Source organism: Filicampus tigris, chromosome 3, assembly GCF_054856515.1.
Source record: "Filicampus tigris isolate MCC_2025a chromosome 3, RoL_Ftig_1.0, whole genome shotgun sequence".
In the NCBI taxonomy this organism is placed as follows: Eukaryota; Metazoa; Chordata; class Actinopteri; order Syngnathiformes; family Syngnathidae; genus Filicampus; species Filicampus tigris.
This window is the reverse complement of record NC_141219.1, coordinates 25,973,889-25,987,585: the sequence shown is the minus strand read 5'-3', so window position 1 is coordinate 25,987,585 and position 13,697 is coordinate 25,973,889. Positions and strand designations below refer to the sequence as shown.

Sequence of the window (13,697 nt, the reverse complement as noted above, 5' to 3'; positions counted from 1 at the left end):
TTAAAAGACTCTCGTGGTCCCAGTCGGTCCGAGTCAGCCAAAAGGCGTCAAGAACGGAACTCGTACCACGTCACATGCAGGTGCCGCACTCCTGACATGCAAATTATAGTAAAATGCCCAGGTCCGCGTGTCACATTGCAACGGAACATGACAATGATGCGCTTTTCAAATACTGTATAAGCTTTCAAAACTGGCCTTTAACAGCAAGTCAACTGCATCTAAATATAGCTGCTTAGTGCTGGATGTGGCAACTTCTTATTTTAGATCAATAACATTTCACTTTGTAAGACACGGCAGAGACATCTTTGTCAAACATTACTTTAAAATGATTTTATTTATTAATACAGTGGTATACTTAAAAATGTGTTGCAGAGGAGAGAAAAAAAAAAGAAGAAGAAATCAGCCACACGTGAAGCGCTAATATCCAATTAAAGCTGTGTTAAGTCTAAAAATAAGATGGTACTGGTGGTGTGCCATATATCATTAATGGTCTATTAGTACAAAAATACATTTACGGGCACACAATACAGCATCCAGTATTGAAATCAGTGAAGGGAACATTTTGGGTGCACAACCTTTGTTTAAAAAAAAAAAAAAACAAGAAAAAAGAAAAAAGTGTCAGCCCAAGCGCTGTCCTGATCCTTAAGTAGCCATAAAAAGACAATTTCTGACGGTAATTGAATGTGAATATGTTGGTAGAAAAGGTGTCATGTATTACTGTCAGGTTCAACGTTTCAAGGCTCGAGGGTATAATCCAGAATACAAAGATAATCATGTTTCCATGTTTCTCTTCCACTTTTTGAAACATGTTTTCGCTACATTTTATACAAAAAGAAAGACTTACAAAAAAAAGTTCATTTACAAACAAAAGAACCAAGGCAATATGCTAGCATTATTTACAGCCACTCTTCATCATCACCTGTGTTTGTTTTTGTCAGTAATGCATAGGAGATAAAAGACCAACATACATTTGTTATCCTCTGGCAACCGTTACTGTGTGCTGAACCCAAGTTTGCTTATACACCGGGTTAACAAAAATGGCAGACCAAACAACACTAGACATTTACTCATCATAAATTACTGTTTTCTTCATGAAAAGAGGTGATTGATCTGCAGATAAGGCATCACTGCTTATTGTGTTTGAATGCACGAGTGCAAAAGAGAAGATGAGAAAGAAAGGTGAGGAAGCAACTGAGGAGGCCACTGGACCTGAGTAGAACAACATGCATAGATCTCGCTCAGGCTGGAAGGAGCGAGCCAGAACGACTCAAGCGACAAGATCTCACCAGAAGAAAAAAAGGCGCAACCCAGGAAGAATAAAGGTTAAAGTGTGCTGCTTGGCTTTTAGAACCAGCTGACCTTCGACTGTCTCATCTGAGACGTGTTCACACCTTCATCAGATTCCCTCAAAGTGGAAGAATGCGGAATATACACATTTATATTCAGTCATCTGAACTGAAAAATAACAGGAGGTTGAATTCAAGATACATTTTATCTAGACTACTATATATACTGTATGCATATATAGCATAAATACACAGACACTGGTTTGTAAAATATGTTCGCTGGTGGCGCAACTTGGAAAACAATCCATCCATGTATACTTATGTAAAAACTTCATAGTACATATAGCATTAATCCTTAGTAGCAGGGGCGGGGGCATGCATCAGTGGGTTCACTTCATCAAGACTTCATTTGAGGGGAAAAGTTTCAGTGCCTGGCCGTAAACGGCGCTGAGCGGATCTTCTTCACGCCGCCATCGGGAGTCGGAGACTGCAGCTGTCAGTGGGTGTGTGTCTATGTGTGTGTCCTTGTTTAGTCACCGTGGATGCATATTCTGTAACATCGCATCTGCTGCCACCCCCGCCAACTTAAAAGTGGTCGATGAGCACAGAAACACAGTTGGCTCCCACCAGGTAGTTGGGGTCTCCGGGGAGCGACTTGTTCTGCCAGTTTTTTGGGTCACCTGAGAGGAAAAGGAACAGATGGAGCAGATGGTGAGTCATAACAGTCTTTTAGGTTCAATTAAACTGTAATGGCTCTATACTGTAAGCACTCCCTCTTCGGGGTTGGCCGTATGGAACATCAACTGTAGTATGAATTCATCAACTACTTGAGCGGAGCTGCAGGGCCTGATTGCATCTCCTGCCTGCCAGCCACGCTTGGCGAGTACAGACAGTGGCCTACATCCAAATACTGGAGACACGCGAGAATAGGCAAGTCATTTCATCTTTCACGAATGTCCCCAGCCTCTTGTTGACTCTAAATTCAACCTCAGGCACTATGACGATTGTTCACTACACCGCAGTGAAAGGTTCACCTTAAAATTGTGGGGGGTGGAGTTGCAAGTAATTCTGAATTATCTTTAGCCTATTTCAGGAAAAAAAGGGTCTGTGAGTGAGGAGTTTTGCATTTCTGCCTCACTTGTTATCTAACATTGGGGCTAATTATCATAATTACCACAACCAGACCAAGTTCTCAGCCAATGGCATGACAGCTAGGCTGGCTGAAGATGCACAACGAAAGAAACGTTGCAGCCAAAGCATTATCATGTGAGAGCGCATTGCATAAATACAGTACACGTCAGTAGGACATCTTGGGACTGTTTTAAATAGCAAACAAAAACAAAAGGAAAAAAATACAGGCTGACCCCCCACCCCCAATAAATGGGCCCCCGAAAGATTTGGATTCGGACATTTGGAAATTTGAACTTGATTTCTGAAGAAGAGGCCAATGAATATAATGTTTTAATGTGATGTTCGAAACAAAATAAACTAGTTATACCTCAAGTTGCATTTGATTCCGTAAAAAAATTAAGAAATGACGTTTATTGAAAGTCGGGGCCCTCATCTTTAAAATAACTCAAATAAAACATGACTATCTGATTTGCAGTAGAGATCTGCTGCTCATGCAATCTGTGCACTCTCCAAAAGTTCACTAGTTTTACCGGTCTTAAAAAAAAAAGTACTCAGAGAATAAGTCCTACTCAAAGGAGGAGCATCCATTTGTGCTGTAAAGAAGGAAACGAGTATAGGGGACACGATGTAAGAAGAAAGTCACAGAGGGGACAGGAAAAGGCCGGAGAGTGGCCTTGCCTCGCAATAAGAGGATTAGCAGCGCAGCCTGATAATCCTCCTCCTATTCGGCCCAACAACGGAGCGAACCAGCATCTCATTCAGACAGCCAACTTCTCATTCTTAAAATGAGGCTAATTAACTGCTAATCCTAACAACGGCCAAAATTACCACTCTTCTTGAAGGGATGTGGAAAAAAAAAAGGCTCTCTCTGCTCTTTTGATTTCTTTGCAGGAGTTGAGCTTTTGCTTTTTTTATAAAACTCTTTGGATGCTATAGTTTTGCTCTTGCACATTAGGCACCTCATCACATTTGGGTCTTCTATTATAACGACGACCACAAGTGTTCAGGAACTTCAGGATATTCCTAACCCGATCTTATTTGATCTATGCATCACATCATATATCCAAACATCTATCTGAACATCAAATTTAATTGGAATGCTCAGTGTGTCAATAAAGAGATCCATAAAAGCCGTTCTTCCGCAAAGGATTTGAGTGGCTGTGTGAGAGGGAAGAAACAATAACAACATACATTTACAGTGCATGCATGAATGAATGAATATGTGTATATATATATATATACACATATTACACACACCGGTTCGGTGCACACAGTCATACGACTAACACGTCTAATGGAGGAAGAAAAAAAAAAAAAAAAAAAAAAGTCAATGCCTGATATCAAGCGACCGTCACATTTGTTGTTCTACGGTGTGATGGTGTTGTCTGACCTCCGTGCGGTATGTTGCCGAGTTGTGTTGTTTCCGAGGCTAATGAATGCATGGCACGGCTCGCTAGATGGGAGGGGGTGCGGGCGAGAGAGGAGCAGCGGAGGACGAAGGAGAGGGAGCCGTGACACTTTGTGAACTTAACGGTTGTTGTACTGTATTGGCCCACAGTAGCCAATTGGACTAATAAAATGCGTTAATTAAACTACGTCTGACGGCGTGTTCTTGGAAGACGCTACAATGCTCACACATCTAAGACGGCGTCACGCCGATACAGTTACCGGGGGGGAAGAAAAAAAAAACACGCTTAACGCTCTGCTGCTCTTATAATGAAGTTAAAGTTACTAGTTGGCAAGTGCTACCTGATTTTATCTGCAACCTCATTCTATCCATACAAGAAAAGGTGTTTTACTATCTTTTTAAGCATCATTATTATTATTATTTATGAACAACCCTAATGCGCAAGTTTTTATTTTATTTTGTGCTTTTATAACAGGGAATGTTTTTTTTTCTTTATAGCAACTTGAATTGTAGCTTGCTCTCTGTTAAAACTAAACTAAAAAAAAAAACTAGTCTTATGCATTTGAGACTTATTGCTGTACCAAACCGTGAACCCCGTGCCAAGGTTTGTACCGAACCGTGACTACTTTTGTAAACTGTTACATCCCTGATGCATACATACATACATACATATATATACAAACACACACGCACACGAAATACAAAAGTGATGACGTATACTGAAGGCCACAAAAATAGGTAGAACTAAGAGCCACTACAACAGCTGTAGAAATAAAATGATTTTGACATAAAAATGACTGATAAATGAGTTATTATATACATATGATAATAATAAATAAGTGTGATATTAATTCATTCACTGCCAGACATTTTCAGACCCTCTTTTACCCCAACATTTGCAAAAAAAAAGAAAGAAAAATATATGAATAAGTTCCTGGTATTGAACAGCTGGACTGTGAAAAGACAAATATGTCCATGGCAGTGAACGAGTTAATGTTAGCATTTCTGCACAATTTTTGCTACAGCTTTTGTATTGGTTCTCATTAGACTGTACTTAACCGTTGTATGGTGTTCGGTCTGTGGGACCCATGTTCAGTTTCTATCAAAAGAAAAATGATCCAAGGCATATCTGAAACCTTCTCCTCATGGTGGTTTTGGGATTTTCTTTTTTTTTTTATTACATTTTATTTTTAAAAAAGGAGTAGCACATTAATTCATAAATGTGATCTAACAAAGGGCAAATATGAACAATGTTTGCTGTTCATATGACTTGCCATTGGAATGTAGTGAACATCTGTTGAGTATTTTCACAGAAAATTATTTGATTGTGTTGTTTTGAAAACGCAAAACTCTAGCGGGTCCACCAGACCCATCAACACTGGCTGAGTAACAACAATACGAACACCATGTCAAGGAGAAGGGTGAAAATGTACCTCCAGTAAGTAAAAAGAATGAAAATGGGCTTTCATATGAATACCACAAAGGCAGGCAAGTTGTGAAGGAGTGAAAATGAGTGATTCGTGTGATATGTAAAAGACTTTTATAAAAATGACAGATTTATTCCACCGTAGACTGATTCTGTTACCAAAATGTCACAAAACATTAGAGGAAAAAGAAAGAATCACAACTAGGGGAACATGATTCAGGTGACCCACAACAGTCAAATAGTCACAGAGCCAGCCCAAATGACCCCAGAAGAACTGAGAGAGCACAGCGTACCCGACGAGGAGTCGGAGGATTTTAGAGCAAAAGACCAACCATCAGGGGTCATTGACGCACAGTGAGGTAAGCGCAGCTCCACAGGCTTCAAAAACTTGAGGCCGTGAGGTCCACACATCACCAGAGGGCTCAGCAAAGTCTCCCCTGAAAATGACAAAGCAGGACAAAAAAAACAATGGCATCACAAACAAAAACAGCATTCACACGTACATTTTTTTCCTTTTTTTCCCCCAATTACAATCTAATAACTCAGATGTCAGAAGACAAATTCTGCAGATTTTTCTTTCACCGCTAGGGGCTCTCTAGTTGGAATTACAATACAATTGCCATTAACAGGATGTGACTGGGGGTGAAGGAGTTCAACAGGCGAGGGCGCCATCCACTAGGTCAGGGGTGGGCAATTCCGGCTCTCGAGGGCCGGTATCCTGCATGTTTGCATGTCACCCTAGTGCAAATCACCTGATTCAAATGATCAGGATCGTTATCCAGCTTCTGCAGTCCTTGCTGATTATATGATCATTTGAATCAGGTGTGTTGCAGCAGGGACAGATGGAAAACAGGCAGGATACTGGACCTCGCGGGCTGGAATTGCCCACCCCTGGACTAGATTATGAATTAGGTGGTATGCGGAAGTAGTGCAATAAAAGGTGGACGTTGACTGGCCAACTCGAGTGGCAGCGGGCAGTGAAATGAAGATAAGTACTTCATTTTCTCTTGGCTCTGTTCCGTTTTAATTAGCAAAGTTGCTGCCTTGTTAAAAGGCACTGTTAGGAAATAATCTGTTCAGGTACATGTACAGTTACAGTTCAAAATTGTTCAGTAAATACAGTAAATATAAAATTTTTCAACATATACAGGTGTGGCTTGCATATGTTTTTTTCCATTACTTTTTTAAAAATAGAGTGGGTGCGGCTTATATAAAGGTGCAGCTTATAGTCCGGAAAATACTGTAGTACAGCCGCGGTGAGGCTTTCATTTCAAAGTTAGTTGGTCAAAGTTGGTGGACGGAAACGCTAACGGAAGCCCGTTTAAAATTCTAGGCGACCCGGCCTATAGGCCATTACTATCTGGTCCGACCGGAGAAAAAGGCAGATAGATGGATGGGGTAAGGGTACCCCGGCTGCAGGCAATAAACGGACCGGCAAATTTGAGTAAAATGCCCAGCTCTGCAAGCTAATACTATTGCGAAGCCTCATTGAGGAAGTGGTTCACTTGTGTTGAATTATTTAACTCATAAATACAACCATTTATGAACCATGGGTTAATGATTGTTTTTACATGCTGGATGCATGCAGGTTTTTATGGACGTTTTCATGATCCTCTACTATCGTTTAAAGTGATTTTCTGCCATCTTATGGCATCTATACACAATTACAAACCCCTGTAAAGGAGGGGAGCTGGGAAGGGTCATTTAGTCAGAGTTTATCTATGCGCGGCAGGGCTTGGTCCCTCGTCCCATGAATAGTGATGATTCACTTCTAGCTGGGTGTTCTCCACTACAAGGAGCAGCAAGAGGAAGATGCACACCAGCATAGATCTAATACAAGGAACAATGAAGCATTCAGGGGATTGTATCGTATTACTAAGTGTGACCTTGCAATTAGGCAGCATGGCACAGTTTTGTTTTGCACATCTGCCTCAGTGTTAAGCGGTTCTAGCTCAGGTTGATGATAAAGAACAATGCAATGAGGAAATAATGTTACCTTTCTCCTTGTCAAGTGGAGGCAGTATGCTGTTATCTCGGCAGACCTTGAAGTAGATCTCCTGCTCTATGCCTTCGGGAATGGCGCCCTGAGGGATGATAATGCTGACTCCCGTCTCAATGGAGCTCAGGACGCCACCATTGCTGTTGAAGACACCTCGGGCAGTGGCGACCACTGTGTGGCCCTCATCCTCATCATCATCATCGTCCAGGGCGGTGGGGCTGGAAGGCAGCAATGTTCACTACAACGCTCTCCAATAGAATGCTTTTGATTTCATCCATGAACGATGCGCTGAGTTACCTCACAGGAATGGCCTTGGGCACAGCATTGATATTGTTGTGCTGATACTTGGAGCGATGGTCCATTGTACGAGTGAATGTATCTAGGCCACTGTCATGGTCAGTGTTTTGGGAGGGCTTCACTGGGCTTGCACTCTGATTCTGTTCACAACAAAATTAACATATTACTTCACTGAAACCGGATGCATACAATTGTTACTAAACAAACACAGCTCCCCGTATAGAATATTATTTCGAACATACAAATCCCTATTTTAGAAATGGGTAAAGCAAAGGATAATTAATATGCCGATTTCCATCCATCCATAATCTAACTTTCAGGGTAATGGAGAGCTGCTTGGTAGGCAGCCTATCGCAACGCAAACGCCGGATTAAAGCGTGGACTGTTTGCCAGTTAATCACAGGGGTCAGGTACACCCAGATTAATACAGAGTGGGAAATGACCCCATATGAGCTGCACAGAATTCAGAATAATGATACATATTTGACCACAGATTAAAACAGGTTCCACAGGTCTTTTTTGTCAAGGTACTCCAACTAGTTAGTTTTAGTTCACATTTGATGGGTGAGCAGAGCATGTATTCCATCCACTGAGTTCGCTTGAACATTATACACACCAGCCACAACATTAGGTACACCAGCACTTGTTCAAACACTGCTTACTTTTGAGGCCATATCTGGCTTGTCATTGGGCAGAAGGTTGTGGTTGAATTTGGGACTGTCGAACTTGCGTTCGAAAGGTCTGGCAGAAGTCGTGTAGGGTTTGGGCACATAGCGGTTGTAGCTAGATGCTGGTGGAGCCCCGCTGCTGGTGATAGTTTTCGGAGGCTTTTCGCTGGTGCCGTTCATCGGAGACTTCTCAGGGAAATTTTTGTGAGGCAGGAAATTGCTCTGGACAGTATCCTCTCGAGAAGGAGGCTTGGCTGAGGGACAGTTAGTTATTAGAGTTACCCTCATGATTTATGTGCAAATACATTTATACACGTGGGTTTTTTACACAAAACTCTTTGCGTACTCAGCAGGATGTGTGTTATACCTTCAGTTGAGGGTTTAGGAAGTGTGGCTGGGGGCAGAGAGGGTGTTAACTGGGGTACTGGTTCATATCTTTTATCTGCTAAGCTTGGTTTCTCCACTGATTCTGTTCTGTAAGCACAGGGAGAAAAAAGATAAAAAACAATGACAATGACAACTCAACTTGGATATAAAAATGGGTATTGAAAGGGGAAAGGATATCGGAATTTAAAGCATTTAAATTTTTCGTCAGGGTTCATTCAAGGTCAGAAAGATGTTCATCAACAGTTTTAATGGTCGTCGACAGATTTTCTTTTCAACATTTCCTTGCAACAAGAAAAAACATTAAAGCTGTTGGCGAACCTCGGGCAAATGTTTGCGACCTTGAAGGAATTGACAAGAAAAACACAACAAAACCCAGCAAAAAAAACAAGTATGGGTAGTATTTCTACTGCAATTAACATTACCAAAAGCAACTGCAACAATCCATCTTTTCTGCTCATTTTTACGGATTAAAATTGATTAAAATTCCCGAAATCCCAGTTTAATTTGTATACACGTGACATTTTATGTTGGGTATATGTTGACTTTATATCTGCTGTATGAATTGCCAGCAAATCTGGTTCCATGTTAAAATATTAAGAACAAACAGTGTCAAAATCACAATGCAACTTTGAGAATTACCTGGAGAAATTGTGCGTTGTTTGTGCTTGAGCTTGGGGTTTGGCGGGGCCAGTCTGGAGCCTGTCAAAGTAAGAGAGCTGTTTCCTGTAGTAGTCCTCATCCTCATCTGGGTCATAATGGTTGGAACGCACAATGTCATCAGCGACTTTGGACTGAGGCTTCTGAGGCTCTGGGACTCTAGGTGGGTAAACAATGCCGCTAGTCAATCACAGTGCAACGAAGACAAGGTCATGCAAGGAAAAATACATTAAATCAAAATTTGTCAAATTGGGCACAACAATTAAACAATAAATGTCTTTCAAGTATTATCCTGAAATCTCAGCGTGCCAAAGAGTGAAAAACAATAAAAAAGAAATCTTACCTATAGCTCTTTTCAGAATCCAGATTACTCAAAGAATTTGCTTTTGGGATGATTCCCCCAGATTTCAAGGACAAATCTGCGGCCTATGTTAACAAAGCAAAAGGACGTGTCAGGATGTTCACTTGTATATTTAGTATGGTAAATTTTTCCATACCAGCCGGAACCACCAAAATTATTCAATTTAATTACTAGGGATGTAACGATATCCAAACGTCACGATACAATATTATCATGATATGAACCCCACGATACAACAATTAGCACCATATTGTGGGGAGGTTGGTGATATTTGTACGGTATTATATTCATACCCAGCTGAGCCTTTTTAAAAGCTCACAATAATGTATTGTGTATCACGTCATGTTTTTGAGCTATGGGATCCCCCATTTTCTTAAACTAACTTAGAAGGGAAGTCAATCTAAAAATGTTCTTTACAAGAATATGTTCTATGCAGGCCCACTAGTCGAAACCATTCTAATGAATATTGCGTTTGTGGAATATGAGTTCAGCAGTAAAATCCACCCGTTTTTGTCCATCTCAGTGGCCATTTTGCCACTTGCTGTCGAATGAAAATGACATCACAACAGCTTAGGTCTCAGCTAACGACCAATCACGGATGATCTGTTTTCTGAAGCTGAGCCATGATTGTTCGTTATCTGCGCCCGGAGCAACTTCAATGTCATTTTCAGTTGACAAAGTGTCAAAATGGCTGCCCGCTGAGATGGCTAAAAATGGTTGGATTTTGCTGCTTACCTCATATTCCACAAATGAAATATTAATTAGAATGCGGTGTTTAGACTAGTGAAGGCGCATAGAACATATTATTGCAAAGATTTTTGGGGGGTTGACTTCCACTTTAAACAAATGTGTATGTAAATAAAACCCAAAGATGTAATATTTACAAGCTTTGAAAACTAAAAAAAACCCAGCATAAAATGAAATAGAACTTTCAACGGTATGCCCATGACTACAAATTTATGAGCAAAGCCAGCACTAATCCTCTTAATTCCTTCAATTCTAGCTTTCTGTTTTCAGATATCTATAGTACTGACCTACTGGGAGCTGCACACACCTCTCACCACACTGTCTCAATTGTGACTGCACAAACATGTTGCCAAGTAGCTGCAAATGAGTCCAATTATAATCAGCTCTTTATATTACAGTCTTACAGCTAATTAGTGGAATTTTGCTTATCTGGTAAGCTGTGGAGAAAAAAAACTGTCTTGCTAGAAAAAAAAACTGACTGCAATTTTGGAATCAGCATTATAATTTCATTTTATAAATAAAACTCAACCAAACGTTTTCCCTAAATTGTTCTCCCGTGTTATCAATCAATGAAAAGCCAAAGGGTTTACCTTGTTCCCAGATGCATCCCCTGTATCTCTGGCTCGGTCCACGGACACAGAACGTTTGTTTTCAAACATCTTGACTCTTGTTAGGACCGACTGTGGTTGCATGGCAGGGTCATCCTCGTGCAACTCCTTTCTGGCAGTGTCAGGCTTTGAAGTGTCGACAGGAGGAAATGAGGTGATCTCTGCTTTTGGAGGGGATGTGGGGCTGGTGTCAGAGTTTATAGGAGCAGTGTCATATTGATGAGGTTTGTAGCCTTGTGCGTGCTGTGTTTGTCCCTGGTTGTAGGCAGGCCGTTGGCCACTGGGAGAGCGGGCAGCCGGAGAGTGTGACGTCAGTTGAGAATCCTGGTTGTAGTGCAGGTCTGGAGAAAGGGGTGGCGGCTCATCGTAGCGGACAGGCCCCGGAACTGTGGGTTTGCCATAGCGAGGCCGTCCGTCGAATCCCTGCTGAGATGGCGGCTCATCAAAGCGGGTGTACTGAGAGTCGAGGCCATCGCTGTATGGCAGGCGTGGATCGTAGCCCTGGGAGTTGGCAGTGGAGTGTGTCTGGCCGTAGGGGTTCCACTGTTGCTGGTCATAGTGAGGCACACTGTTCTCAAAGGGCGGAGAGTCATAGTTTCTGTACTTTGGTTCTAGATAACCACCTCCACCGCTGACATCAAACCGACTAGGTGGGTGGTCATAATCTCTGTATGGCTGCTGTTCAGGGTGATATCCCTGCGGAGGGTTATAATTCCCAGGTTTCAATCCAGGACCAGGTCTCCCTGTGCTGTCTGGGCTGTATGGATCCTTTTGAAACATCTACAAATACACAACAAAGAAAAAGGTTAGCAGCATCACGGGATCCAACAACGTACTACAGAATGCAGAAGAATAAGATATGAAAGGTTGAAGGAACGGAAAATATTAAAATAATTCGGTGAAATTAATTACAGAAGAGGAAACGAGTGGGGAAAGACCTGCAATAGAGAAACTGAGAGGGAGGGGTTACTGGTCAGATAATATATCAAAACAGAAATCACAAAAAACACTGTACTTTCAAAATAAAGTTACTGTAGGTAATGAAAATGATATAGTAAACAAAATACTATAATACAAAACAATGGGATACATTTTTGCCTGAAGCATCTCCTAACATTCAGATGTTAGGAAATTGAACACGATTGACAAAGTATTTGAAATTGTTACTGGCCAATCTGGCTTGGGATTGCAATTATTTGATATCATTTAGGAAAATGACACCCACTGTCTTACAATAGCATTTAACATAACTTGCACATTACACAAACATACGTCAAAACCTGGTATTTAAGAAGCAACTGTTAATTTTCCAGCCGAATCTAAAGTCTCTCACCCGAGCTTTTATTACAGGACTGGTGCTTTCAACACTCAGGACGCAGATGCAATGGTTGGAAAATCAACGGCTACTTTTACAAAAACAAAGGCTCTGTTTTAACAGCATTGGGAAAATACAGCACAGAGATCTACTTCTAGTGGCCATGCAAAGAGGTTTAACAACAGTGAGTGCTGCGAGACATTCACGCTTCAGCTAACACTTCCACACTCACTGTTGCTTACCAGCATTTGCTCACACATGCACAAATGTAAACGCGCGCACTCTCTCACACGCAAAACTCTACGTCCTCTGGGCAGAATTGTGGTCAGCAGACATGCAGGGGTTTGGGGGCAGGGGCGTCGAAAAGTAGAGACAGATAAGCGTGGCAACGGGAAGTAGGCAGGTAGACAGGCAGCAGCAGCAGCGGCGGCAGCACAGGCGGTCAGTCGGGTCATATCGAGCTGAGCTGGGCCCGGTCACGGAGCATCCAGAGGCAGGTCAGTTGGATACCTTTGCTTCTGAACTGGCCAGTCCAGACTGTCTTGGTTCTGATGTGACACTCTCAGGGGCTAGCTCAGGCGTGGGCCTCTTTAGTGAGCCAGCCTCTGGGTTGGGGCTGGGTAGCCTGTGGTGAGCTCCAGGAGCCTCGCCGGGGCTCGGGCCCCCTACACTTTTAACAGCAGGGGTCACTGTCTCAGCCAGGGGCTCAGGGAGCTGGGGGTTGCTAGGGATGGCAGTGGCTTCTGCTTTCTGTGAAGTGGTTCAAAAATGTTTAATAACACGTGCTGACACTACTGTGCAGTGCAAACAAGTGTTAGAGTTGTCATGGCCTCTCTACAACAGCCTGCTCCTTACTTGTGCATTACAGCTTACACTGATTCAAACAGCCAATCACCTTGCCGCCACACTTAGTTGTAGCTGTTGACCAACAGCAACAGCATGCCATGTTAGGAATTAGGACACATTTTCAATGTTAGAATACACTAATTTGGCTTTAATTCTATGTTAACAATACAGTAATGTATCCTTGTCCCTTTTTATACTTATTAACAGATACCGCGATGTGACAAACACTTCGATTTGGGAATCAGTGATAAATACATTTCACAGCAATGTTGGATTTACACCGTTTTTTCAACATGCACACAATACTTTCTGGTATCAACACAGTCCCAAGCACAAGTTTAACAAGAGTAGGAAGTGCACATAGGTGAGTACTGTTATGTTACAGACAATTGGACAAATATAAGCTTGACTTCCGGTGTAATCAGCAACAGTCATACAGGTAGGACAACTCTTGGTAATACAGAATACAAGAGGAAAAGTGCGTATTATGTTCGAAGGTTCTAAAATGTAACACACACAAAGATTAGTCAACACACACACGATAGGGTTAAATAACTACTG

General features: G+C 41.9%; 1 protein-coding gene across 13 annotated transcripts in view; it reads right to left on the bottom strand.

Moving 5' to 3' along the window:
• Positions 1-315: 315 nt before the first annotated feature.
• tjp1a (tight junction protein 1a) overlaps positions 316-13,697 on the bottom strand; it is a 132,846-nt gene continuing 119,464 nt past the window's right edge. For 6 of the 13 annotated variants that reach the window (XM_086025030.1, XM_086025033.1, XM_086025031.1 and 3 more), the window contains 10 exons: positions 12,801-13,040; positions 10,958-11,755; positions 9,603-9,685; positions 9,242-9,418; positions 8,583-8,689; positions 8,210-8,469; positions 7,548-7,687; positions 7,248-7,468; positions 5,545-5,688; positions 316-1,966 (listed from right to left, as the gene is read on the bottom strand). In XM_086025030.1, coding sequence (XP_085881156.1) covers positions 1,872-1,966; positions 5,545-5,688; positions 7,248-7,468; positions 7,548-7,687; positions 8,210-8,469; positions 8,583-8,689; positions 9,242-9,418; positions 9,603-9,685; positions 10,958-11,755; positions 12,801-13,040 — 2,265 coding nt within the window. In that variant the 3' untranslated portion in view covers positions 316-1,871. The remainder of the gene's footprint in view (positions 1,967-5,544; positions 5,689-7,247; positions 7,469-7,547; positions 7,688-8,209; positions 8,470-8,582; positions 8,690-9,241; positions 9,419-9,602; positions 9,686-10,957; positions 11,756-12,800; positions 13,041-13,697) is intronic. The other 7 variants (XM_086025036.1, XM_086025045.1, XM_086025035.1 and 4 more) reach the window with 4 other exon arrangements.